At 45.2% G+C, this 27,550-nt stretch overlaps 1 protein-coding gene across 4 annotated transcripts in view; it reads right to left on the reverse strand.

Annotated features, from left to right (window-relative positions):
* The window catches only part of NDUFA10 (NADH:ubiquinone oxidoreductase subunit A10), a 64,811-nt gene that overhangs the window by 33,352 nt on the left and 3,909 nt on the right, over positions 1 to 27,550 (reverse strand). For all 4 annotated transcript variants that reach the window (XM_009183488.4, XM_003908162.5, XM_017947130.2 and 1 more), the window contains exons 3-8: positions 27,289 to 27,504; positions 24,868 to 24,954; positions 21,082 to 21,203; positions 18,187 to 18,266; positions 13,420 to 13,474; positions 11,319 to 11,404 (exon numbers count right to left, since the gene is read on the reverse strand). In XM_009183488.4, coding sequence (XP_009181752.1) covers positions 11,319 to 11,404; positions 13,420 to 13,474; positions 18,187 to 18,266; positions 21,082 to 21,203; positions 24,868 to 24,954; positions 27,289 to 27,504 — 646 coding nt within the window. The remainder of the gene's footprint in view (positions 1 to 11,318; positions 11,405 to 13,419; positions 13,475 to 18,186; positions 18,267 to 21,081; positions 21,204 to 24,867; positions 24,955 to 27,288; positions 27,505 to 27,550) is intronic.

A 27,550-nucleotide genomic window follows, 5' to 3' on the forward strand; every position in this document is an offset into this window, starting at 1 on the left:
ACAAAATCCCTTGTCTCGGTAAGTTTGTGAGATGTCATATGATGCCCAGCAGTAGCTAATACTAACAAACAAGGATACCATATACATTCATATAAGTAACAGTCTACAAGAGTTAAGGGAAAGTGTCAGGGAGAAAACACGGTCATTACGGCCAAGCTTTAAAGACCGCTAGGATTTCTAGGTAATTACTGGGCAGGTGGTGGTGGAAGAAAAGCCTGGGAGATTACCTGGTATCCCGGTAGAAGACGCAGAACCAGGGCAGACTGGGATTCTGAATTAATTCTGGGAAAGGAAATTCGGATCTATGACTAAACGAAGATAGGCCACGCAAAGATTCAAGTAAAGAGAAAACGGGGTCACTGTGACTTTTTAAAAAAATAAACCTGGTGGGAGTGGGATGAAGAAATAAAGAGGCAGAGGAACAGAGACCAAGAACCAGGGGATTACACCCCAAGGGGAGCAGAAGTGTTAGAGACATGGGAGAGAAATCACTGAAAGTGGCACACTGACCTGCAGGGTGTGACTTAGGGGAGGATTAGGATAAGGGGGTCAGCAGGGAAAAAGGAGGCTTCAAGCTAGGATTATGGTTGACGGAGGAGTCGAAGCTTCCACCAGGATTCAAGCCTGACCAGACGGCAGGAGGGAAGGCAAGACGGCCCAGGGCACAGGACGCGCACAGAGGATGCAGAGAGCAGCAGCTCCAGCTCCTGCAGCCCGAGAGGTCAGACGTCCCACACACAGTCATGCAACCTTGGCAGGCTCGAGCTCTCCGAGCTGTGGTCTCCTCCTTGTAAAATGAGGGAGTCCCGCCCCACAGGAGTGCTGTGGGACAAATTATTTCCGAAACACCTTCCAGACGCTGTGTTGACATCTACTGTTAACTATGAGATTTCAGATGTAACAGCAGAACACAGTTCAGCGGGGTCCCATCCCCAACCTCCGGGCCACAAACCTCTGCCTGTAAGGAACCTGGCCACGCAGCAGGAGGTGAGCGGCAGCTGAGTGAGCAAGCCAGCGAAGCTTCATCTGTATTTATAGCCGATTCCCCTCGCTCGCATTACTGCCTGAGCTCTGCCTGCTGTCAGACCAGTGTGCCATGAGATTCTCACGGGAGCACAAACCCTATTGTGAACTGTGCATACAAAGGATCTAAGTTGTGCACTCCTTATGAGAATCCAATGCTTGATGATCTCTCACTGTCTCCCATCACCCCCAGATGGGACCGTCTGGTTGTAGGAAAACAAGCTCGGGCTCCCACTGATTCTACATCATGGTGAGTTGCATAATTATTTCATTATATATAACAATGTAATAATAAGAGAAATAAAGTGCACAATAAATGTAATGCACTTGAATCATCCTGAAACCATCCCCCCACCCCCGCTCCAGTCTGTGAAAAAACTGTCTTCCATGAAATGAAACTGGTCCCTGGTGCCAAAAGGGTTGGGGACTGCTGCAATAGAGCAGTTAAAAGAGAAGATGGAGTTTTTTTAAAGCAAAGTTTTGAATAATAGAGTATATCATTTAGGCAAATTTACAAACACACATACAAATATAGGCATCTAGTCCAAAATGTTACCAGTTTTAAAAAACAAAGACGGAACTTCCAGCTTCAGCTCCAAAGGGTGAAGGCTGGAAGCTGTAACTTCCATCCTTCCAATAAGAAAAAACTGAAAATCAATGGCCTTTCTTGGACTAACAACAACAACGAATTGAGTGATTTTACAGCTTACAAAAAGTGGAAGAGTCCGAGTGCAGTGACTCATGTCTGTAATCCCAGCACTTTGGGAAGCTGAGGCAGGCGGATCACTTGAGTTTGTGACCAGCTGGCCAAAACGGCAAAACCCCATCCCTACTAAAAATACAAAAATGAGCCAGGTATGGTGGTGCACGCCTGTAGTATCAGCTACTTGGGAGGCTGAGACAGAAGAATTGCTCGAACCCAGGAGGGGGAAGTTGCTGTGAGCCAAGATCATGCCACTGCAGCCTGGGCGATAGGCAACAGAGTGAGACTCTGTCTCAAAGAAAAAAAAAAAAGTGGAAGGAATGGCAGCCATGTCACAGTGACAGCAGGAGGAGCCTAGAAGACTGTGCCATCGGTACCTCCAGCCCCTTGGAGCAGCAGTGCCATCGCAGAGCGGACCTCGATGGGCTGTAAATGTATACTGGAAACTCCACAGCAACCACTACAAACATTTTTAAAAAGTACAATCAATATGTTAAGAGAAAAGATAAAAGAGAATCATATAAAATGCTCAATGAAATCCAGAGAAGGCAGAAAAAAAGGCAGGGAGAAACAACCCAGGCAGCAAACAGAAAACAGGGAAAAGCAACAGTAAAATGGAACTTGATTATCCTCACGCTCGCTTCTAATGCAAATGGTCCAAACAGCAATCAAAAGACAGAGACTGTCAGAGTAGATTAAAACACAGGCCCCAGCTACTACTTACTACCTATGAGAAAACTAAAGACTGGAGATAGAAGAGGAAGAAAGACACACCATGCCCACACTAACTGAAAGCTGGAGTGGTTCTATTAAATTCAGACAGAGCTGACTTCAAACAAGGACAAACGTCAGGGAAAGCGAGGGCATTTTGCATAACGATAAAGCGGCCAATTCTTCAAGAGGATAATAACCTAAGATAATACACTATGTACCTAACAACAGTACCTCAAAATATATCATGCAAAAACTGACAGAACTCAAGGGAGAAACAGACAAATCCAGTGCTGTTGGAAATTTAAACCCAACTCTCAGTAACCAACAGACCCAGCAGAGAGAAAATCAGTAAGGATACCAACGACTTGAATACCACTATCAATCAGCTCAATCCGACATTTATACAACACTCCAGCAACAGCAGAATCTACACTCTTCTCAAGCTGAATTGGAACACTCATCAAGATAGGAAACGCTGGCCATATAAAACCTTAATAAATGTAAATGGAGAGAAATCATACACAGCGTATTCTCAGACCACAAGAGAATTAAACGAGAAATCAACAACAGAAAAATACCTAGAAAATCCCTGAACACCTGAAGATTAAACAACACACTTCTAAATAACACATAGGTCAAAGAAAAAAGTCTCAAAATAATTTAAACATTTTGAATGAAAATAAAAATACAACTTATCCACATTTGTGTGATACAGCAAGAGCAGTACCTAGAGGGAAAGTGGCAGCACTGAATGCATATGCAACCATTCTTCTGTTCTCCAGGGCTTCCTTCCAAGACCCCACTAATACCAAAATCTGAGGATGCTCAAGCCCCTTACATAAAATGACACAGTATTTGCATATAAACTATGCACACATCCACCCCCAATGCACTTTAAATGAAGCCTGTCCAACCCGCGGCTGTATCCGCCCAGGGCAGCTTTGAATGCGGCCCGACATAAATTCATCAACTTTCTTAAAACATTATGAAATTTTTTTGCCTTTTTTTTTTTAAACTCATCAGCTATTGTCAGTGTTAGTGTATTCTGTGTGTGGTCCAAGACAATTCTTCTTCTTCCAATGTGGCCCAGGGAAGCCAAAAGATTGGACACCCCTGCTTTAAATCATCTCTAGAGTATGTATAATATCCAAAACAATGTAATACAATAATATAATAGTTATAAGTATTATAATATCTAATACAATGTAAATGCTATGTAAATAGTTGTTATACTGCATTTTTACATTTTTATTATTTTTTATTGCTGTATTATTTTTATTGGCTTTTTTTTCCCCCCAAATATTTCTGATCCAAGATTGGTTGAATCCAAGGATGTGGACCCAGGGATACAAAGGGCTGACTATATTGGAAAAGAAAAAAGACCTAAAATCAAAAAGCTTAGGAATCGATAGAAAATGAAGAGTAAGAAAAGCCTAAAGAAAGCAGGGAGAAAATAATAAAACTAGGGTATACATCAATAAAATGGAAAACAACTGCATAAATCATCAAAACAAAAACCTAGTTCCCTGAAAAACTTAAATATGAAGGGAAAATTCACAAAGAGCAAATAAATAGCCAATAAAAATATAAACTTAAGTTCAGTGTTTATAAAATGCAAAGTAAAACAAATACTTGTTTTGGTATCAAAATTGAAAGCTTTTGTTTGCATTTTGTCTAATTATATTGCCTGTATAGGGAAATTCAGAGGACCAGGTACAAGTATGAATACTGGTACACATATTCTGGAGAATCATTTTGCAAAAACATAATAGCTGTAAAATGCGTTCATATACTCTGACCACTTTTATACCTTAAGTAACCTGAAACTGAACAAAAAGGGGTACAACATGCTCTTTACTGTATTAGGAACATGAAGAAACTGAAATAACCCAAGAGATTTATTTTAAAGCAATGGTAAACGGATTATGCTGTGTCTGCGGTCAAAACTTTTTCTGTAAACGGCTGGATAGCAAGTATCAGGCTTTGAGAGCTATATACAGTTTCTATCACATAATCCTTTCTTTTCCTTCCAATCCTTTAAAAATGTAAGGATCTTCTTAGCAGCTGAAGGCTAGATCTGGCCCACAGGCCAAACAGTTTGCCAAGCCCTGACTTGCATCTCAATCAATGGTAAGTGCACCTTATACGGGGAGCCATGAAAAAATCAAATTTTAAAATGTTTAACAAAACAGGAACATGCTCAATATATTGGAAGTAGAATATAAAAATACATGCAAGATATATTTAGAAGTATATGCACACACACACATTTAACTGGAAGAACCTGCATTCAGCTGTCACTCCTGGCACTGCGGCGGCAGAACCACAGGTGATTTGATTCTATATTCAACCTTTGTTCCCGACTTTCTCTTCCAAGAGGGTATGCCTTTGGCCTCTCAACCATTTTGTCATTTCAGTCCCCTCACCCCTCCCTCCTTCACTTCCCTCCTTACCCAGACTAAGTGTCATGGTTCACCACTACTCACATGCGATTTTGTCTATACTCGGTTCCCTTGCCCCTCTCTTACAAAACCCCGGTCTTGTTAAAATCCCAGGCTCTGGCCACGGTGAAAAACCACATTTCCTGGGTACGGATTTGCCTCCCCTGCCTGAAGTTCTTCTGCCGGAAGCACGGCTCTTGCACTCTCAGAAAGCCTTTCCCTCGCCACACACAGAGCAGGCCTACGCTGCTGTCTCTGCCAGGGCCACCTTGCAAGGCCAGCCCTTGGTTGGCTTCTGGAAACTCAGCTTCTAAAAAGTGCCCTACGCTGATGAGGCTGGGCAGCAACCTCAGCCCTACCAGGGTACGACAGGAGTTACAGAGAATACCCGCCTTCTTTCTGGGAGTCTGGAACCTGAATAGTTGTGAAGCGGAGGATTCCTACGTGACCAGCCCCCAATAAAAATTATGGGCACTGAATAGCTATAGGGCTTTCCAGGCAGAAATACTGCCCATATGTTACTGTATTTTTCGCTGCTAGAGAAAGTAGCTCTATCCATGTGTCAGTGTCTCTGTGTCCCTCACAAGAGGAAGAGAGCTTGGGGAGCCTGCGCATGGATTTCTCCCGAGTCCAGCAAGTCTTTTTTTTGTATTGATCTGTGTGCCTGTCCTCATTCACAGTGATGAATCTTATTCTGAACAGAGGAGACAGGCAGCTACCACAGAGGGCAGCCCCCAAGGCTCCGACCCACAGCACACAGGATCAGGATGCTGCGCCAGGTAAGGCCCACATGGAGCTGAGCTTTCTGCAGAGGGAAGGAGGCTGTGGGAACCAAGGAAGCCACCAAAGCGAACTCGGGTCTCCGAATTTGCCACAGAAGCGGGGACTGTGGCAGGTTGTTTCTCTCTCCCTCTACTTTATATGAAAAACACCCACGGTGACCAACTCAAGACTATGAATGGTCATCACTGCACAATGACATGGTGGCTGCCCCTGTCCCACATAGGGACGTACATTTTCATTCTGGCCAGAGGACAACAGTGAATGCTCACCATCTTCTGCATTCCCTGGGTGGACAGTCTGGGGCTGCTGTCCATCTGACCCTTTAGATCTCCTCTCCACCCTTCCTCCAAGGTGCTCTGTGCCCAGAGGCTGGCTCCTTGCATCAGAGGGGCTCTACTGCCCTCTGACTTCAATGAAGTATAGTTGGGTGGATGATTGTTCTGCTGGTTCCCTGCATGTGGGTTCCCCACCCCCTCGGGCTCCATCTGATGCTGGACAGCCTCTTCCACAGCAGCCCCAGCAGCTCTGGACTCCAAAGCCCAGTGCCCTTACCCTCACCCGCCAGTTTCCCACTGTGGATGGCCAGGGTGTCTCACCATCCCGGCTTTCCTCAACCCTGCCCTGCTCTTCATCAATGGCTCCTTTACTAAACCCTCTTCTGTTCTCTGGTCAAATGTGCCTTCTGTTTCCTACGAGGAACCTGACAGCTGCAGCTAAAGCTGAATATTGGGAAAATGGAAACGTGATGGCAAATTCACAAAGTCATACTGACGGACAGTGAACGACAGAGCCTTCCTGTGGCCTTCCTGTGAAACCCACGTTGTTTGTACAGTGCAGCAGGTTCCTGCCGGTTTCCAGTCACGCACAGCATGGTGCTTCAGTACACAACAGGTCACATACACAACGTGGTCCTACAAGACTCTAACGGAGCTGAACGCTTCCTATCACAGCAGCTGTCACAGTGCCATGGCTCAACGCGTGACTCCCATATTTGCGGTGATGTGGTATAAACAAACCTACTGCACCACCAGTCGTGGAAGAGTTCAGCACACACAATTATGCAGAGTACAGAATACCTGATATTCTCATCAGTGACCACGTTACTGGTTTAGGTGATTTACTATACTAGACATTTTATCGTGATTTTTAAAGTACTCATCTTACTTATTTAAAAAAGTAACCGTAAAACAGCCTCAGGCAGGTCCTTCAGGAGGCATCCAGAAGAAGGCATCATTGTCACAGGAGGTGACAGCTCCATGTGTGTTACTGCCCGTGAAGGCCTTCCAGTGAGACAGGTGTGGATGCTCCCAACTGCGTGTAGGCCTAGGCCACTGTGTTTGTATCTTAATCAACAACAACAACAACAACAAAAGTTTAAAAAGTAAAAATAAGTAATTTTAAAACTCAGAAAATACTTCTAGAATAAGGATAGAAAGAAAGAAAAAAAATTTAAGTTTATAAAGAAAGTTATAGTAAGTGAAGGTTAATCTCTTACTGAAGAAAAAAACTTGTTATATAAATTTAATGTAGCCTAATTGTACATTGTTTACAAAGTCTACCGTAGTGTACGGTCATGTCCTAGACCTTCACATTCACCCACCACTCATTCACTGACTCACCCAGAGCAACTGCCAGTCCCGCCAGCTCCACTCACGGTGCCTGCCCTAGGCAGGTGGACCATTTTTATCTTTTATACTATTTTATTTTTTATGTTTAGATACACAAACACTTACCACTGTGTCACAACTGGCGACAGTGTTCAGTACTGTACCACGCTGCACAGGTTTGCAGTCTAGGAGTAACAGGCTCTGCCACACCGCCTAGGTGTGCAGGCTACAGCATCTAGGCTTGTGTAAATACACACTACGATGTTTTCACAACGATGAAATCGCCTAACGACGCCTTTCTTAGAACATATCCCTGTTGTTAAGCAACACAGAACTACATATACAAGGCAGTGCTAAGCCCCGTGGCGCTCAACCCTGCAAGGTTGGGGGGCACATCACTCAGGTCAGCTCTCCCACCAAGGGGCGGGGCGCACTGGGAATCTGGATTACAACAACAAAACAGTAAACTGCACTGGCACATGCACAGAAAAAAATATGAATAGCATCTTCATCACGGTTGTCCTCAGCATGTGGTTTCAACTTCACTGTAGATCTCCATAATGCGTGAATTGAGGATAATATAAATTATTTTTGAGATCAGAAAAACACTACTTAAAAAGTTAAAAAAAAAAAAAAAGCTTAGGATTAAAGAACAAAAACATTAACAGAGAAATGTAAGCACATAATGAATCTACAATCAGAGTGTAATATACCACAAACAGTATAACATAGTCTCTACAACTTTAGTGCTTATGATATACACTGTTCTGAGCCTTTCAAATTATTCGCACATTGAATCCCCACAACAGTCCTATGAGGTAGCTTCTATTTTCTCCCTGCTTTACGAGAAGCAGACAGAGGCTCAGAGAGGTTAGGCCCCTTGCCCAGGGGCACAGCGACAGGTGACTGGCTGAGTTCCTCTCAAGGGATCCGTCTGACCTGGTTATGAAATGGTGAGTCTCTGGTATCACAACAATCATTTTCTTTTCAGAAATATACTTTTATTTTCCCCTCTTGGTCTCCATCACCTACGTATCTCTGTCCTAAAGTTAAAATTACTCGGAATGAACCAATGTTTGATGGCCCTTGCCACAGTTCACAGCAAAGCACACACTGACTTTGCACAAAAACGGCTGCACAGGGAATGATCAGCTGACTTTAATGACTCGGAGAAACTTCTACATTCAGACATCTCAGAGGACCCCTCTCATTTCTGGTCAGTCGCCCCATCAATCAGCGGACTCACGGCCCTCAGGCTGAGATGTGTTGTCCATGTGGAGCAGGCACTGTAACCTCTGGCCATTGTCTCCAGGAGGCAGAATACTGATTCAGAGGCCAAAAGCAGTGCTTTGTGCTTTAATTCCACCTCCTAGTAACGGCTCAGAAAGACAAGGAAGGCCGGTGCAGTGGCTCACGCCTGTAACCCCAGCACTTTCGGAGGCCGAGGCGGGCGGATCACCTGAGGTCAGGAGTTCGAGACCAGTCTGCCCAACATGGCGAAACCCTGTCTCTACTAAAAACACAAAAAATTAGCCAGGTGTGGTGGTGCATGCCTATAATCCCATCTATTCAGGAGGCTGAGGCAGAAGAATCGCTTGAACCCAGGAGGTGGAGGTTGCAGTGAGCTGAGATCACACTACCGCATTCCAGTCTTGGCAACAAGAGCAAAACTCCAACTCAAAAAAAAAAAAAAAAAAAGAAAGCAGGTTTTATTGTTTTACTTTCTAATGGAAGATTTGCTAGATTCCTTTAAAAAGACTTTCTAGAGCCAATCATTTCAGTAGGCTACTTTTAGATTAATACCATTTTATACAGTAGTGAATATATGGAATATAATATATGAAATTTATATTTGTTTTTTCCTTCAATACATACAGCCTAGCACTCTAGTTCACTGCCATAATCTTATGTATGGAGGCACAGGCAGATAAAGTAACTTGTGCCAAGTCACACAGCCAGCTAAGGGCTGACCTGACCCTTCCTGTCTCCTCAGTCTGACATGAGGACCCCACAGTATGCCTACCTCACTCACCCTTCAGTATCCATTCCACTAACTAGAAAACTGATTTTGCAAACACCATTTTAACAGTGTGGCAGGAATTGACAAACTAAGTAGAATGACTTTTTTTTTTTTTAATGTAAATCCATTTTCTGCTTATTAATGCTATACTAAAACATCAAAACAGAAGTAAACTTCTTTTGAGAGACAAGGTCTCTGTCGTCCAGGCTGGAGCACAGTGGCGTGAACACAGCTCATCACAGCCTCAAACTCCCAGGTTCAAGTGACCCTCCCACCTTAGCCTCCCAAGTAGCTGGGACCATAGGTATGCGCCACCATACCCAGGTAATTTTTAAATTGTTTGTAGAAATGGGGTCTCACTATATTGCCCGGGCTGGTCTCGAACTCCAGGGCTCTAGCAATCCTCCCACTTGAGCTTCCCAACGTGCTGGATTTACAGACGTGAACCCTGCCTGGCCAGAAGTAGACTTATTACACATTCTGTTTACATTTTGATCAGCGAACTTTTAGTGACATGTACAATGAGCCAGCTATCCCTCTGGTCATCCTAGGAGACTACTGTATCACTCATATCCCATCAGGCAGAAAAAGAAGGTAAGCACCAATGGTCTAAGAACACCAGCTTCATAGGGCCAAGAACACAGAAATCAAAGTCACTCGTTCCAGATGCATCTCCTGAGTGCGCGCTGGATATGAGGCCTGTGCCAGGCACTGGGCGTTGCAGTGATGAGCAGCAGCTGGGGTGGGCAGTAGAGGAGAGACCCAAGCAGGGTGAGATTCCCAGGCAGCCAGCACCAGCCAGGACAGAAAAGGCAGAGCTGGGGATCACTGGTGGGAAGGCTAGTGCACAGAGACACTGCAAGAGGCAACCGGGGGACATTTGCGGGGTGTGTAGGGGAAAGGTCTGGGCTAGGACCTACGGTGGTATCCATGCTATCCACAGCTGTGTGACTAGGTATGTCCTCAAGAAATCGAAGTCAACGGACAAGACCTTGCCCGGGTCACTGTGCCTGCCAGAGCCCAGTGGCAGGCAGAAGGAACCGCAAAAGGAGAGCCCGGCCCCAGAGGGCAATGGCTGGTGGAGGAGTGACAGACTGGGGGAGTCGGGGGGCATGGAACCAGGAGAAGGGAGTGGAGAAGAGGGGCAGCGGCACTGCTTCCAGGGCCAGGGAGCAGCATGAAGACAGACAAGGGTCTGCTGCATCTGGAGCTGCAAGGCCGTCTTCTTGGCAGGAGCAGTTTCAATAGAGTGATGTAGATGAAGACAGCTTTTTTTTCAACTTACCGAATTGGTACAGTTTTTGTTTTTCATTTAATAGATACCAAAGAATCCACACAATAGCTGAATGGATATAAGTCACATCGTGTTACTTCTCTGCTTCAAACCCCCAAATGGCATCTCATCTCATCAGATTAAAAACCCACCAAATGCACCATGACCTACCCGCCTTCCGCCGTGGCCTCCCCTCCCCCAACTTGTTCCAGCCACACTGGTTTGGCTGCTGGGTGCACCTTCCCATCACAGTCCTGCCTCAGAGCCTCTGCACCTGCCGAGCCCCTGTCCTTTGCTCACCCGACAGCCCACAGGACCCAATCCTGGCCTCACTTAGGCCTTGTCCCAAGACGGGCCCTTTGTCACCCCTAGCTACTCACCACCCTGTTACTCCGGGTTACTTCTCTCCCTGGCCTTTGTGACCTGACAGTTTCATCTATTTGTTTACTCTGTCTCCCCCACTAACACACATTTTCAAAGACATCAAGAATTTTATCTGACACTTAAATCCCTTATATCTGGAACGGTGTTGCACATAGTGGAAGCAAAATGCCTGTTAAATTCATAATGGCACTCAATAAATTAAGTATCAGACCAGGGGGTTCAGGAGCTGTTTGGAAGAGAAAATGCATCTAAGTATTGGTTGGTCATGCTAACACCTAACTTGAAACGTAATTATTTCAAATTTCCCTAAGTTTCCCCATTATGCAAGTAGACCCCACACGTGCAGCAGCCCCCACACAGATGCACTTACAGTAATCGCAGGTGGTGTAAAGAGCGATCGTCCTGCTGGAGCCACGGCCCTTTCTCGAACTTAAGGTATTCAATGTCCTCTACCACCTAAGACAGGAAAAATTCAGGTTAAACAGAGAACCCCATTTTAGAAATGTAAATGAAGTAGCTTGTTTTTGAGACAGAGTCTGGCTCTGTCATCCAGGCTGGAAAGTAATGGTACAATCACAGCACACTGCAGCCTTGGCCTCCTGGGCTCAAGCAATCCTCCCACCTGAGCACCTCTGCCTCCCGAGTTGCTGGGACTACAGGCGCCCGCCACCACACCTAGCTAATGTTTGTATTCTTAGTAGAGATGGGGTCTCGCCATGTTGCCCAGGCTAGTCTCTAACTCCTGGGCTCAAGCAATCCTCCTGCCTCAGCCTCCCAAAGTGCTGGGATTACAGACATGAGCCACCATGCCTGGCCAAGAGGTAACATTTTAATACATTGTAAGCTATGAATATCTAGCAGGAAGAATCACACCGTAACAGTCAGAATGAAAGTGAAGCTGGCTGACCTTTAATGAGACGGTGGGGTTGAGTGTTGCATGGCAGTATGGCCTTGCCTAGCTAACACTCAGGGATCAGGAAGTAGTGCAGACACTACCCTGCAGGCTGGGAGAAAAAGGACAGACGAGAACAATCAAGACTAGGGAGAAAGATCAGCCTTCAGGACAGGCTACTCATTTCTTCCCAAGTAAGTTCATTCTAAAAGGCAAAACCCAGCCTCTCAAAATGACAGAAGAGTAAGATATAAACCCATTTCCTAGATAGACCTAATGATCCAGGTGCCCGGCCCCAAGGCTGGCTGTCTGCACAGTCTGACCTTCCAGAGGAGTAATCCTTCCATAAGCATTCTTTCCTCAAAACAGGCCAAACTCAGGAACCCTCTTTAGTTTCGAGAATTTGAGTAGATTCAAAAACAAACTCAAATAATATAGTGTAAGAGACAAAATGTACTATTCTTCTGCTAAGATACATGCCACCTAAACAGTTTCTCAAAGGTATATAAATACTCTAAAAACAGAAACAGAAGGCCGAGGAAAAAATGAAATGTAATTTAATCAGTCTGAGTAGAATAAACCAAGGTCTCAAAAGAACTTTACAACTGGTAGTAGGAGAGCCTGGGCGAGAATGCAGGGCTTCCCTCTGCAAGGAGAATGCTCCTCTCTGTGCAGAAAAGCTCAGTTAACCTCCCTCTTCTCATCCTCCCAATGCTGAGAGGCAAATGAAGCGTGCTTGTCATCCCAGCAGCCAACTATGCAAAGCTTCTCTGTTACACGGACGCCACTCACACTTCAAGACCAGATCCTAAAATGTGTATTTTCTTCTAGAATTCTTATACCTTGTTTTGTTTTTAGTAATTTATGCTTAATACATAAAATACAAAATAAAAAACTTGTTTTTTAACAAATGGATGTTCAATTGCCTCAGTACCATGTAAGAAACCATTTTCCTCTACTTCCATTTTTGTAATTATCCTTTAAGGAACTAACTTTGCCAAACTGAAGATATACACAGGTGCATACGTGTCTCTGGACTCTTGTTTTGTTCCCTTAGGCTCTTTATTAATTCTTGCATTAACACCACAATGCTCTCCTTACTATAATCATATAGTTTGTTTTTATACGTGAGAGGGCAAATATTCTTTCGTCACTCTTCTTCAGATGTTTTAACGTTTGTCTGGCTATTATTCAAAAAGTACCCTGAAAACTACACCAAGGTTTACTAGACTTTCACAAAATACACTAATTTAGGGAAAACTGTTATCTTTACATGTAAATCTTTCCCATTAACTAATCTTTCAATTCTCCATCTCTTTAATAAAAATGGTGGAGTGGATGGCCCCCGATTCCGTGGCCTCTATAATCTTCAGATCATAGAAACTGAATTACTTAAAAGAATATCAAAACCTTATGGCCAGGGGAGTGTGGTGATGGATTTGACTGGCACTGCTTTTAGGTGATAAAATAATGATGTTTGTTAAGACCACTGGGAATCTAACTGACGATCTGATTTGCAAGAACCTTACACATGAATCAAATGTAGGAATAACTTTCAACTTTTCAACCATTTTCTTACCCTTGTTGAATCTTCAGCTTCTCTTGCAGAATACTGTAAAATCTCACATTTTTCACTGTAAGAAAAAACAAGATGAAATTCAATGTAAACTTTTCCAAGCTGAAGTTAAATGTGCTAATGAATACAAACCGCTAAAGTCTCCTGCTCGAATTTAAAACCTCACGTTCTCTGCACTGGGCACCATGCTGGGCATGTGAGGGCACATTAGAGCTTGACTGGTTCAAGAGGACATGTTGAAAGAAGCCAGAATGTTCTCATGGCTGGCTTGACAGTGACAACAGCAGGTCCATTTCCTCGTTTCCCTTCTCCTGACTACACTGCCCCCAAGCCAAGGGCGTGACAGACCACAGCCATCACTGTCCACAGGAACAAGGTACATGAGCCACGTCGGCAGCTGCACATACCATCGCCAAATGCAGTGCCCACTGCAGGGAAGGACAACGAAGCCCAGGGCCTAACCGAGGACAGGCACAGAGGGCACAAAACTGGCAAAGTGGGACACAGGTTAATTGAGCTACTAGGATTTAGAATTTACGAGACAAATGAAACCCTCAAAGTAACCTGTTTCAGCCAAACTATACAACAGGGTAGCAGCAACTCAGTTATCTTCATCCTTGATCTTTAGTCTGGCCACTGAGAATTTAGCACCAGGTCCCAGAAGGAAGGGAGCAGCAGTTCACCATGCCCGCTTCCCCCATGCCTACACTGACCATTCAGAGACCTGGCTGTCCAGCCAGGGGATGACTGAAAAGCAGCAGGTTAGCATGTCCATACCTCACCAAGTGAAGAAGCTGCCCCTGCCATCATCTCCAGACCACCCAGAGGGAGCCTATGCAGTCCCAATCCTGGCCAGAGAGGCCAGCAGACAGGCCGGAACAGGAGGCTCAATGGAGTGCCCACCACGGCAGAAATGCTGGAAACCCCTTCCAGCATAATATCAAGGGGCTACTGTGGCCCACGCATCATCTGCCCAGTATAAACAAGGGACATCTCATTTAGGTGCCGGTTGCAGGAAAGGACAACAAAACCCAGGGCCTAACCAAGCACAGGCAGAGGGCATCCTTATACCGGAGTACCCTCCACACATTTAGGATGTAAACATACAGGGTAAATAAATACTCCCAAGAATGTACAAGCTATTTATTCTCATACTGAAATCAGCATCTGACCCCTACAATGGTACCAAACAAACTTCACCTACCCTGCTGACCATCTTCAACAGACCACTGGTGAGTCACATTCCACGGTATAGGTAAAGAGCTTGTATTTTATTAAGTCTCATCATTACTGACTCGTATCACTTCCAAAGTGTAGGAAAAAGAAAAAAGTCTTCAAGCTCTACAATCACTCAGTAACACATCTGTTCCACACAAGTCTGTAACACACAATTCACAGAGTCATACAACTGGGTAACAGATTCTTACTGCAACAAGATCACTGCATCCCTCACAGCGCTCTTAAGATCAACATAAATGGTCAGAAACTGTAAGCAGAGTGAACAATAAATCCATAGTGAGGAAAGTAACTTACTGCACTTGCCATTAGGGCTGGCAAGGAAAAGGTCACGCTAAATACAGGACTTGCTGTATTGCTTCCTGAACCGTCTACAGCTACTCATTGTTATTACGAAGAGAAAGGCACAAAGTGACAAAGAAGAGTAATTCCCTCTGCAAGTCACCTAAGAGAATATTCAACTGAAGCGTACAGGAGACAGAGGTCTTAAGCATCCCTGATGAACAGGGCTGGCACAGAAACATTATTTGTTCTCACACAGCAATATGAAAGGTCACAAACTATTTGACATACTTGCACAAGAGTGGACATGAGAGATCAGGATGATGTGACAGGTACATTACACACACATAACTGAACAGACATCAGCTGAAGCCCCACCAGGAGCCAGGCGCTGTGTGGGGTACTGAAGGTAGGGAAGACAGGGCTCCTGCCCTCAATGGGCTCCAGACCCCAAACTACCTACTGAGAGCAACCTGGAGAGCCCATTTTCTATCTTCTGAGTGCCTCGATTCAGCATGCTGACAATCTCGGCAACAGACAAATAAAATCGCCTCTGTCCAGTCACATCTGCTTCTCATTCCCACTGCCTCGTGAAAGGAGGCCTAAAATAAGAAGGTATCAAGTGTAGAGTCGGGGATCTGGAGGAAACCCCACAAAGGACTGGGCCGGCAGTTCACGTGCCACCTCAATGGTGGTTATTCCTACAGGTCGCTCAGGGCCAAGGAGAGCCACAAGCTGTATTCCTGAACCTGCAAGTTACTTCAATACTTCCAGAGCCTCCCCAGCTCCTCGCCCACCTTAGAACAATCTGAAACAACGGACAGTTACAAAACTTGCTACATGTCAGGCTGGCCACTCAGTGCTTCTCTTCTTGTCTCTGAAATCTCAGAGCAGATGATTCTTTTTCAGAAAGGCCTTCCCTACCCTGTCTTGAGTACCTCTGTGTCTCAGCTAACACTGACACTGGGAGCTAGCATTGTTGGAGTTGAGTAAATAAACAGATGTTGAACAAGGGAATGGCCAAATGTTTGTGAAACTAAGTGATACTCATACTCATTAACACATTCATAATTAAGGTAATGAGGATAAAGACATGTACGCCTAAGATCTGGGTCATAAATATTGACAAAGCCAGAAAACACACATTCCTATGAGAGTTAGCTCATTGTGCCTCTTAAAATCCCACAATACAAATATTTTGGAAAAGGCTGCAATGCTCTTTAGGCATTTATAAGCAACATATACAAAAACAGTGAAGCATCACCATATATCAGCATGTGACAGAGAGAAGGGCTAACACAGGAAGAACTGCTCAGAGGAAGACAGGAGACAAAGAACTTCAGTGGAGCCATCATCTTGTCAGGTCGATCTGCTTTATTTCAAACACTAGTATTAAAACTAAACAAAACAGTTCTCTTACTTAGTTTTGATTTTACCGTTCATTAATTACCTATGATCTAGCGATATTGTCTTCTAAGGTCTAAGATCTAACAATAAAAATATTCAGTGTTTAACTAAACGATTGTTTAAATATACAAGCCCAGGAAACCTAATATTGTTTCTGTCGGGAAATAATTCCTGAATTCTAAAACACTAATGGCCAATAAATTTTAAAATACAACTCGTTATAGGCTTCTTGAAATTTTACATAAAATAGTTTCAGCCAAATTTCATAGTGAATTTCTAAGAGAAAACTTCTAAGATCCAAGTCCATCACAAAGCTGCAGTTTGATCTTGGTCTACAATTCAACACTTAAAATAATGCATACTGCACAGAGTACATCTGGTACTCATTCTTCAATGTGTGACAAACGACCCCTACACCAATTGGCTCCCATCAATCCATAGGCTTGAGCTGTCAGGTAAGATCTACTTTAACAATGAACAGAGACTGTATCTGTTCCTAAAACAAGAGCTAAAAGCACAGCAAGCCCAAGTGGTAAGAAATAAACGCCTGAGGCTTAACGAGTCTACGAGGGTGGCAAAGCAAAAGAAACTCGCCCCGTGCGCAGGCTGAAACCAGCCATCATTTTGCTGATGCTGTAGCTAGAAATTCCATTTGAGAACTTATGAGAAAGCTCATTCTCAGTGATGTTTCTGAAGCCAGAAAATCTCCAAGAGTAATTTTTGAGCCTGAAACTCTAGGGTCAACTATCTCTGTTTATGCTGTTTATTCACGTTGGCTCTAGATACTTCCCTTGGTATTGTGGCCTTGGAAATAGGGCAGTACAACAGGTTAAAAGGAAGCCAGAGGCCACCCTGTCTTCTTACCACCTAAGAAAGAAACGCTCACCACAAACAAGCAGAGATGACATAAACGTTAATACTTATGGTACAGAAAAAACTCGCTAAATAAAACATTTCTCTTACTTTTTATTGTTTATTAATTACCTACGGTCTAACAATATTATCTTCTGAGGTTGTTCATTGTAAATATTCAGTATTTAACTAAAATAAATTTTAAAATAAAACTTTTTTCTAAAATTACTATATCTTTCTTTATTTCCAACTTCACAGTTACTTTGAAATTTTAAACAACAAGAACATGAGATTTTTAGGCACCAAAAGAGGCTTAGGTTTTTAAAACGTATGAGAAATAGTATAAAAATCTTCAATTCAAGCATTATTCAAACAATCTGAGTTTAACTGGACTTGAATGAGTGTGGCAGACACTCCTTCTACACGAATATACCCCAGAAGCACAGAACGACAAGCCATAGGACAAGCGAAACCACATTTTCCGTGTGCTTTCAACAAAGAAAGAAAGGGGGAAAAGGAAGAAAGACAGTCTGGTGGTGGTTCCTTCATCTAATCCAAACATCTCTCAAGGACATCAGTGAAGAATGTCTAGAGAAAATGTTATCTTTCACGAATTTTCTCCATGAATACAATCCCAATCAATCCTTCTAGGTAAACACAAATGTTTAGTTGACACCTGAAGTAAAAATACGTAAGTTCTCTACGGTAAAACCTGTCATGGAATAGAGCTTGGTTTACTTCTAGCATCAAAAAACTTCGGAAATATAGCAGAGCAAAAGTATTGACAAGAAAACCAAAACAAACAAACCAATAAACCCCACAAAAATCAAACTGAAATGTCTTCTGTTTTTCTTATTTATAAACATCAGATTAAACATCTCAGACAATATCCACTGCAGTAAATAAGACAGAACACTGTCCGGGCTACTGGAGCCTGAGAAACGACTGGCGAAGAAGTTCTAGTCCCGTAAGTCGGTCGTGCGTTTGGCTCACCTCATCTCAGGGAGGAAGGTCTTCTTATAGGCATTCTCAATGTCCTGCAGATAGGCAGAGGTGATCTTCATTTCATGTGGCTAAACAAAAGCAGAAACATCAAACGCGAACATTTAGAGTCCATTTTCTTTGACCTGTGCATATATAAAATGCAAATCACTGGGCACTATTTTCTCACCACTCACGTCGGGCACTGTAGGGACTGTGGGGTGACAGCAAAGGGCCCCAACGTCAGCTAGAATCATTCTCCATCTACGAGAGTGAACACCTGAGCCTGCCCACGTGCTCCCACAGCGTGACTTTCTCCACACATCCTAAGATGCGTACTTAGGGCAAGAAAGAAGCCTGTTATCAAGCAGCACTGCCTGTCTTTCCTGTCTGCCTCATGCCTGAGTGTAGCAAAGAAAGAGCACCAAAAACTGGGGGCAGCGGCCTGTCTGTCCGCCACCTGTCCTCGGCACACCCTCTTCTTGTCCCCTGACTCTCCCTGCATCTCTCCAACTTGCCCTCCACCTTCATCGCTCACCCATCTCCCCGCAACCACTCCTCCCACTTTCTACAGCTCTCACCTCCCTCATCATCTGAAATGTGCTATGCCAATTTCAGAAACTTGAAAATCCAATTACGAGTAGCAAGTTTTAAAATGTAAAACTCCTTACAGTTTCACACTATCTTCTCAGCCTGTTTCATTTTCTTCACGTCATTTTCCTCTATTTGACATATTTATTATGTATCTCCTTGTTTGCTGTAGGTCTCCCCATCAGCACACGAGCTCACGGGGAGGACCTCACCCACCCTGTGCACTGATATGTCCCCAGCACCACCAGGGTCCGGTACACAGTGGATGCTCAATCAACACAGGAGAGAGGAAGGAAGAAAGAAATGAACAAGCCTGCTGTTTCAACTTACAAAATGATGAAAACATTCTAAAACTGGATTATGGCAAGAGTGGCAACAACTTGGTAAATTTACCAAAAATCATTCCATCGTACCCTTAAAATGGGTGAACTTTATGAAGCATGAATTATACCTCACTAAAGCTATTCAAAGTAAGAAAAACACTATCATTCAAAGAATATTTACTGAACACATAATTAATTCCAGTAATGAGACGGGGTACAGGGAAAGGATGATAAAGGCAATGTTGCATTTCATTGCTCTGTCAAAAGGGGGAAAGACTGTAATTGGGAGTTCTATTTTCCAATAAGAACTTGGTGTCTGAGCAGAGACCATCTTTGTTCACCTTTGCAGCCTCCAAGGTGCCTGGCACAGGTGCCTTGCATATAGGAGGTGCTCTGTATTAGAGGAGTGAGTGAAATTAACAAAAGTATAAAAGAGGTGATATGATTCTAAATCTCTATCATTAGCTATGTTCCAAGTAGAATAAGATTAAATGTTTACTGATTATAAAAGAAACTCTAGTGTAATCCAAGCCCATAACATGCAACATAACACAACCATCTCAGAAATCAGACCTGAAGTTAACTGATAAAACATGTAGTTACTGATCACTTTGACTGTTTTCTTAGAATCTAGAAATGGTTTTCGGATATTCCCATCAGTTATTCCCAAAAGCTGCAATATTGAGACACAGACTGCATTGAAATAAAAATCAAAATAAGAACACAGACTTACTAATAATGTGACATCTTTTATAAAATGGGGTAATTTCAGCTGGTGACAGTATTAAAGACTTTACTTGGAAAAATTAAAAAGTTGACAGCTCTACTTTAGACCTCAGAATTATTTTTGAAATACTGTTTTCCCAGATAACAAAAGAATTACCTAGAGAATATTAAATATATGACTTTGTTTTTCCCAATAAATGTCAGCATAATAAGCAAAAGTGTCCAGTTATTCCACTGAGAAACAAACATTTTGAACTTGCAGTTCCCTCCTTTTGCCACTTGATGGAAGGTTCTTGGAAGTCTAACTATGCAACATACTTAAAAGCATATGCTTAAACAGTAACAGGTCCAGAGCGGCAATAGAAAGGCATACACAGATGTCTTGCTGTTTCTACTGTTGCAGCAGAGAGAAGGAAAGTTAGTCTCCTGGATCTTTCAGGAGCAGCAAAAAATACCCAGAGCTTTACTGTGGCCCTCACACCATCCAGAAAGGTATTTCCTGAGCACCTACAAGAATTCCGGCAGTGAGGGTGGGCACCAGAGCGAGGAACAGGCAGGAAGTCCTGCATTTTCATCACAGTATCAAAAAGGAGACCATATTCTCCTCCAGGGAAAAATAACACAGTATTAAACAAGAACTCGCCACAGGGCAAAGACAGTCCTTGTTTCATCTCTGGATCCTCCACCAAGCCGCCAACACAGCTACCCACAGACTCAGGGTCCCTTCGAAAGGCATTGTTTCCAGGCCACCTAATTAAGATCCAACGAAAACTACAAAGAGTAAATGGATGTGTGTGGAGATCACCGCTCTACTGTGCTGGAATCAGTAAGAAAAAGGGGGAGAGGCACGATTTGCGTTAAATAGATTGAAGTGATGAGGGATAGAAGAAATTGCTTTCAATGTGAAAGAAAACGATAGGACACAAAAACCTCATCACAGAACAGAAAGGTACGTGACAGAGGGATGGAGGATGCTCTGCCAGGAGGCCCTCCCCAGTCTCCAAAGTTTAAACAGCTGAGGGGACTCGGGGACCACAGTGGGACCGCAGAGCACTGGTGGGCAGCAGGTCCTCAGGCGGCGGCACCAGGCCAAGCCCTGGGGTCTCCCCTCCACCCCTGCAGATGCCCTCTCTCGGGTGGGACCAGGGTGTGTGTCACCCCTCCTAGTGAGGACTGGTGGGAATTAGTGTGCTATTAACACAGGGCTTTTAGTGCTGATCTACATGAAAAATGGAGACGCCTGGCCTTTGGTTTCAAACTGCATTACATCTCCTTTCTTCTGAATCCTCCTCTGGACCTCTGGAACAGGCACATCGATGTAGACCACCAGGTGCGGGGGCAAGTATTCGCAGGCAGTGACGTTCTTCACTTCGTTGTAGTGGTCCACGCCTAGCACACAAGAGAAATGGGCACCGTCACCTACCAGTCCCCACACAGGTTTCTAAAACACGCTACCCCCTGAATAAAAGGGCAAACATACGTGCAATTCTCAGAGAAAGCAGCAATCTACAGACCCTAGCTCAGCCACAGTTCTAAGCACTGACCACACACGGCATGTGACTGTGCTCCAGGTGCCACAGGGCATGTGCAGACAGCAGCTGTGGTGCCCACAACCCTGCAAACGGGGCTTCTCGCCTCTACTGTATTTACAAACCAAAGGACTGAGGACCAGAGAAATTAAGCTACTTACACAAGTAAAATATCAGCATTTAAACTGTGACCTTAATCATCCTAAAAGACAGATCTTTAGCACATCTTAGCCACATTTAAGGGGTCACTTTTGCTTCTGAGGCAAGGCGTAGTTCACGCAAGATGGAGGTCACAGTTCAGTGATCTTTGAACTGAAATATATTCCATATACCTGCAGTGTATACCTGCTACTATGTTTCTTCATAGTAACAATAGATACAACAGTCTGGTCTTCTCTAGAAAATAAAAAACAGCTTTAAACACTTTATTTTTCAAATAACTCAGCTGAAAATCAAGCTACATTTATCCCGGTTCAGTAAGCATCATCAGTTGCACAGAAGTATCTACTGAGTCTGATTTAGTGACAAAATGAAATTGAAAGCAGCTAAGGCTGAGGAATAATTTTCCTAAAGTGATCACTACACAGAATGCATAATCCAGACGGCATCCGCAGGGCCCATGCCACCCAAGGGAACCCTGCCGCTCCTCAGAACACTCTACACCTGCACGTGCTCGTGCACACCCGACCTCCCGGAAGCCAGCAGAGAGTGCACACCAGTGCATGTGGAGAGGCCACGTTGAGAAGCCATCCCCTCTGCAGCTTTTCACATGTGGAACCTTCCAGAAGTGACGGATGGCCACACTAGGGTCCACAGAAAGACAGTTATTTTGAGGAAATGGGCTGGGCACAGTGGCTCACGCCTGTCATCCTGGCACTTTGGGAGGCCAAGGTGGGCACAGATCGCTGGAGCCCAGGAGTTCAGGACCAGCCTGAGCAACATGGTGAAATCCCATCTCTACCAAAAATACAAACATTAGCCAGTCTCCTAACCTAGTCTCAAAATAAATAAATAAAAATTTTAAAAGTTAAATTAAAATTAAATTTAAAGAAAAGTTCCAGTGAGTACTCCTAGTAACCCGCTCTAGAGGCGATCACGGGATGGGCCTTGGCTCATGGTCAGGGATGGCTTGAGCTAAAGAAAAAGACCACCCAGGAGGAGGTGTGACGAAGCGAAGGACGGAGGCTGCCAGTGGAGCACCGTTCCCCTGAGCATAGAAACACACCCGCAGCCAGGCAGAGCACACGGGGCCTCAGGTCTGCTTCCCGACTGCTGGGCCGGTAGCAGGCTGGGCTCTCCTGCTGCTGAGATGAAACCTTCCTTCATCGAGTCTCTGCTCTCACCTTCCTTCCCGCCGATACACTCACTTCTCAGGTGGTTCCCACCTTGCTCTATGCCACCTGTCCTTTAGCCAACATGATCTGCTTTCCCCCAGCCCAGCACTGAAACGACTCTGGCTAACGTCACCAGCCCCCACAAGGTGAAACATGACAGTCACTTCTCAGTTCTCATCACAGTTACAGCACATGTGACACCAACAACCAACTCTCCCCACATCCCTTCTGCTTCCTCCTGTGCACCTCTGATCATTCAGCTTCAATCCGTCAGGGGGGGTCTCATCTCCCCAGAAACAGTCCCCCAAGGATCTGGTCTCAGCCCTCCCCCATCACTACTTGGGCTTTCCCAAGAAAAGCATGCCCTTGGTCAGTGCTGGATCCCCAACGCCTGCAGACTACCTCCAGCCCAGGGCAGTCCTCAGACTTCAGCAGACACTCAGCAGACGCCAACAGGTGTCTCCTGCCACCTTGCCATGGGAACCTCACACTCAGGAATCCGACCTACCCAAACATGAAGCCACCTGGGTCCATTGCCCCTGTGCGTCCTTCCCCCTTAGCAGCCCACCAGCCAGGGCAGGTCCACACCACTCCCCACTGTGCACGCAGGAAGCCACCCACCCAGGCCTGCCCAGTGTCCCTCCTGAGCAGCAACTCCCATTGCCCAGCGCAGCCTCCCTGCTGGGGATGCCTGTCCCACCCCAATTTCCTCCCAGATAGGCTCCTTCCACTTCCGTCTCTCCTCACCAAATGCATCCTTCAGACGAAGGCCTGCAACCATTTTAAACTCACATCTAACCACCTCTGCTATGCTAAAGACGTTCCAGTGGTCCCTCACTAGTTTCAGGACAGAAGCCAGCATCCTCGCCAAGGCACAGCTCCTTCCTCGTGCAGCCTCAGCCAGCATCATTCTCCCCCAGCACCCAGCCCTCACTACAGGACACCACCACCAGCCTGCGGCACACGCGGGCTTCTCCACCATCCCCACGCCTCCCTCACTCCTGCTGCGCTACAGATGACAGGCCATTCGTCAAAACAGCTGTCCCTGACACTATCCCATCTCCCAGTTGGTTACACATTTCTCCTATGTGCCCCTAAAGCAGCCAGGAGTAATGCTCAGGAGCTGCTATTAACCATCTTGATTGCAATTGATTGCAATTAACCATCTCCACTGGTTCAACAGCCCCCCCAACCCTGGGCCTGTGGGAGCCTTGTCTTACGTTTCTTCATATTCATATCCCGAGCACCTAAGAGAACCTGGCACACCACAGGCACTCCAGAAACACCTGCTGGTGACCTGACCCGCTGCTCAGCATACCCAGGGAGGATCAGCCCCCATCAGAAGCAAGGGCTTGCAGTGCTCTTGTGGACAGCAAGCTCACAGGTGGAATACCCGCAACACCAGGACACACGAGCAGCCAGGAGCAGGCGTCTCCTCCGCAGAATCGTCACCTGGCTTGCTTTGGCCTCCTCTTTCACTCACTAACCAATAGTACTTCCTCTGAGTTCCCAGATTCCAGTTTTCCACTGGCTCCAGCCACCTCAGTCTACAGATGAAAACGCCGTCAGTCAGGCTGTCCACCAGGCCTGTTCAACACACCACCCAACAGAGTCCTAGTCACGGACACCCCAACCCCACCCTGACTCCTCAAGGTCAGCCTGCTTCAAACCACATGGTCTTTGTTCCTTTCCACTTGCCACTTGTCAGACCTTCCCCAATACAGCAACACAAAGCTACTGTCCTGAAAAATGGCAACGTGTCAGAGGGAAGGACTGTGGTGATGCCGGCAACTGGCAGGGCCAACATCCCAATTCATCAAAATCATACACTAGAAACTGGAGCGTTTATTACAATTAGAGCTACAGCCTAGGTATTGCTAGGGCAGGCTGAGCGCGGGGCAGGTTCTAACGAGAGGCTGTGGGGACTGCAGTTTAAGCTGTGTGTGTTTGAGGTCCAGGGCTCCAATCTGCTTTTACAGGGAGACATGATAGCACAAAAGACACCTATTTTAGGAGGGAGAAAGGGTGGAAGACACCTTAGGAAGTCCCTTTTTCCAGTGGAGACCGATTAAGTAATGGCATTTATTCATCAACAAACATTCATAAACACAGTAAGTGCAAGGTGAGTCTATTACAGCCTTTGCAAAGACACACCACACACCCAGAAGCCTGTCTGCAACCCTGACTCACACTGCTTTCGGATGAATCCCTGGTTGTACATCGCCTCCAGGAACACAAAGTCACTGAAGATGGAGCGCTCCAATACAACACCTTGTCCTGTTTAAAAACAAGCAAACAGAAACCGAAAATCAGACACAGAGCATAGCACTGTCAACTGATCACTGTATTTCAGAAAAAAGAAAATCACAGTCATTTACAATTCCATTTCCACACCAAAATACTGAAAAGAACATACACATATTTAAAAGTGGAAAGTCATTTTCAAAAACTGAAATTGTCTTTTCAGTTTTGAGCAATATAACATTGTTTCATTCAGTCAGCTATAAGGGAAAGCATCCAGTTAATACAAAAAGTGCTTTGTTTTTAAATAATGTATTCCATCCCTACAGTGTCCACCCCCATCCTGCTCCTGCCCCCACCATTCCAGTCAGGTCTACCAATGCTGGGCTACTTCTCAACCTCACCTCCGTCCACTCCCAGCCTCACTGGCTGTGTTACTATCACAGCAGCCCCGTCGGAGACTGATGCAGCTCAGAGCACTGGTCCCCGGTTCCCAGCCAGCCTCCCTGTGGTCAACCCTGCTGTGTCTGGGCAGAGGCTTCCCCTAATCTTCCTACCTAGCCTCTCGCCGTGGCCTCCTTCCTCAGAGCACCCACCACTCACGTGGGACAAGACATTCTTGTTTCCACATCGAGTCTTCGCCCCCTACTAAAACACAGGCTTCCCTCCCTGTGGCACCCGTAGCTCCCAGAATGGGTCTGGCACACAGCAGTCATGCACTAAATATTTAATGAATACATTAACCCAGCGCCAATGTGCCCCAAGAACACTGAGATGGGAGCAAGCTGCACCTTTTTTTTCTAAACGGGAAATAGGTTACTATAGCACACAAAAAAGCAAGGTTTTATTTAACAAGTAAAATGTTTCTTTTTCATTTTAAGAAATGAATAGTCAGAAGACAGGGTTGAAGAATGCTTCAAAAAGAACGTGGAGTAAGCCTGGATGTCAGTATAAGTCCATGCTACGACATCAGCTCCTGGATTGGCTCCTGGTAAAGCACCTCAAAACAGAAACAGCAGACCACATTGTTTTCTTAGGAGTAACACTAACTAAGATCAGGGCTTACGTTCATATAAGAAAAGAAAGAATCACTAATAAAATGTTGAAAAAGCAAGACAATAACTCCACCACTGTACAACTGTGTAGATACGTGTCATGGACACACACTGCATCCGTGGAGACCTGAAGGAGCACAGGCAGCGGCTCCTGAGCACAGCTCTGAGAAGGAGCCCTGTCAGCCGGCCACTCTTGGTGAAAACCACATTCTTGTTCTCACAGCTCAGACCCCATGAAGCCAACCCTAGTGGGAGCTGAGCTTGTGTGTGAGAAGCTCATCAGAGGCACTGCCAATCGATGAGCGTGGCAAGCACTGCAATGTAAAACAGACACACAGGCCCCAAGAACCCACCCAGCTCCCTCTCTCTGCACACAGATGTGCCCTTTGCTGCCACCTGTGAATTCAGGACTGCCGTGGCATGGTAGCTTTGACCACAACTCGGCAGTGCATCTGCGGTCCAACTCTCAGGATGTCTAGCATGCACTGCTGTTTCCCAGGATGATTACAGTCGCCCCTGGCTGGACCCTAACCTCGTTCTGCACACAAGTAGTCCATGTTCCTGCCCTTTCATCCACATTCCCTTCCTCTCCTAACTATACTTTCTGATCCCTGTTCTCCATCTCCCCGGCTCCCCAGTACACAGCTCCACTTTCTGGTCCCTGTCTCCATCTCCCCGGCTCCCCAGTACACAGCTCCACTTTCTGGTCCCTGTCTCCATCTCCCAGCCTCCCCAGTACACAGCTCCTGCCCATTTCCTTCCTGTTTGGACATCTTCAAGGGAAGCATCCTCTCCTCCTGCACTGGCCTATGGGACTCTGCGTGTTCTCCCTACCCCCGTCATCTTATCAAGGTTAACGTCTACCTTGTGGCTTTATGGTGAATTCCAGCCTATCTCTGGGCCCTCCAGAACAACCCTATTTTGTTGGCATCCACATCTCTGTCTGTATGGCACATGCACAATCTTCATAAGTGTGATCCCATTTCCTCCTGGACACTTCTATGCTCTCTTTTCCCCTTTGTTTTGACACATTTCATATATAAATGAATATGTAAGTATAGAAGCCTAAAGCAGTGCCTTGAGAATTCTATACAATCCATAAATCTCACTCCAGTATCCACAGTGAAATAGCATTAAATTAATTCTGAAGCAAAAATAACACAATCTCAAGAAATTCATGATCTTGTTGGAAAGACAGAGCTTACTTCATCAAACACCCTTAAAGGAAAGCTCGACTCAGTGGCAATTTAACGTGGCTGAATTCTAGAACAGCATTCAAGTACAGAACAAGTCTAACTGCCCAGAAATACTGCACCTGTTGTCAGCAAGTGCTCCAAGGCATCCGAGTACTGCAGGAGGCGACTGCTGTACAACCAGGACTGCAGGCGGTAACTGTGGCCATCACTGCTTCTCGGATCATCATAAAATTTCTCCAAACTAAGATTGCCACTATAGTCTTCGGCGAGGGGCTTCCCATCTCCTGTGGTACTGTCTGCATAATGAATCCCCGCTTCAGGAAAGTGCTTGAAGCCTGAAAAGAGAAACAATCGATGCAGTCTCATGTACATCACTCACTT

This window comes from Papio anubis, chromosome 10, assembly GCF_008728515.1.
Source record: "Papio anubis isolate 15944 chromosome 10, Panubis1.0, whole genome shotgun sequence".
Classification (NCBI taxonomy): Eukaryota; Metazoa; Chordata; class Mammalia; order Primates; family Cercopithecidae; genus Papio; species Papio anubis.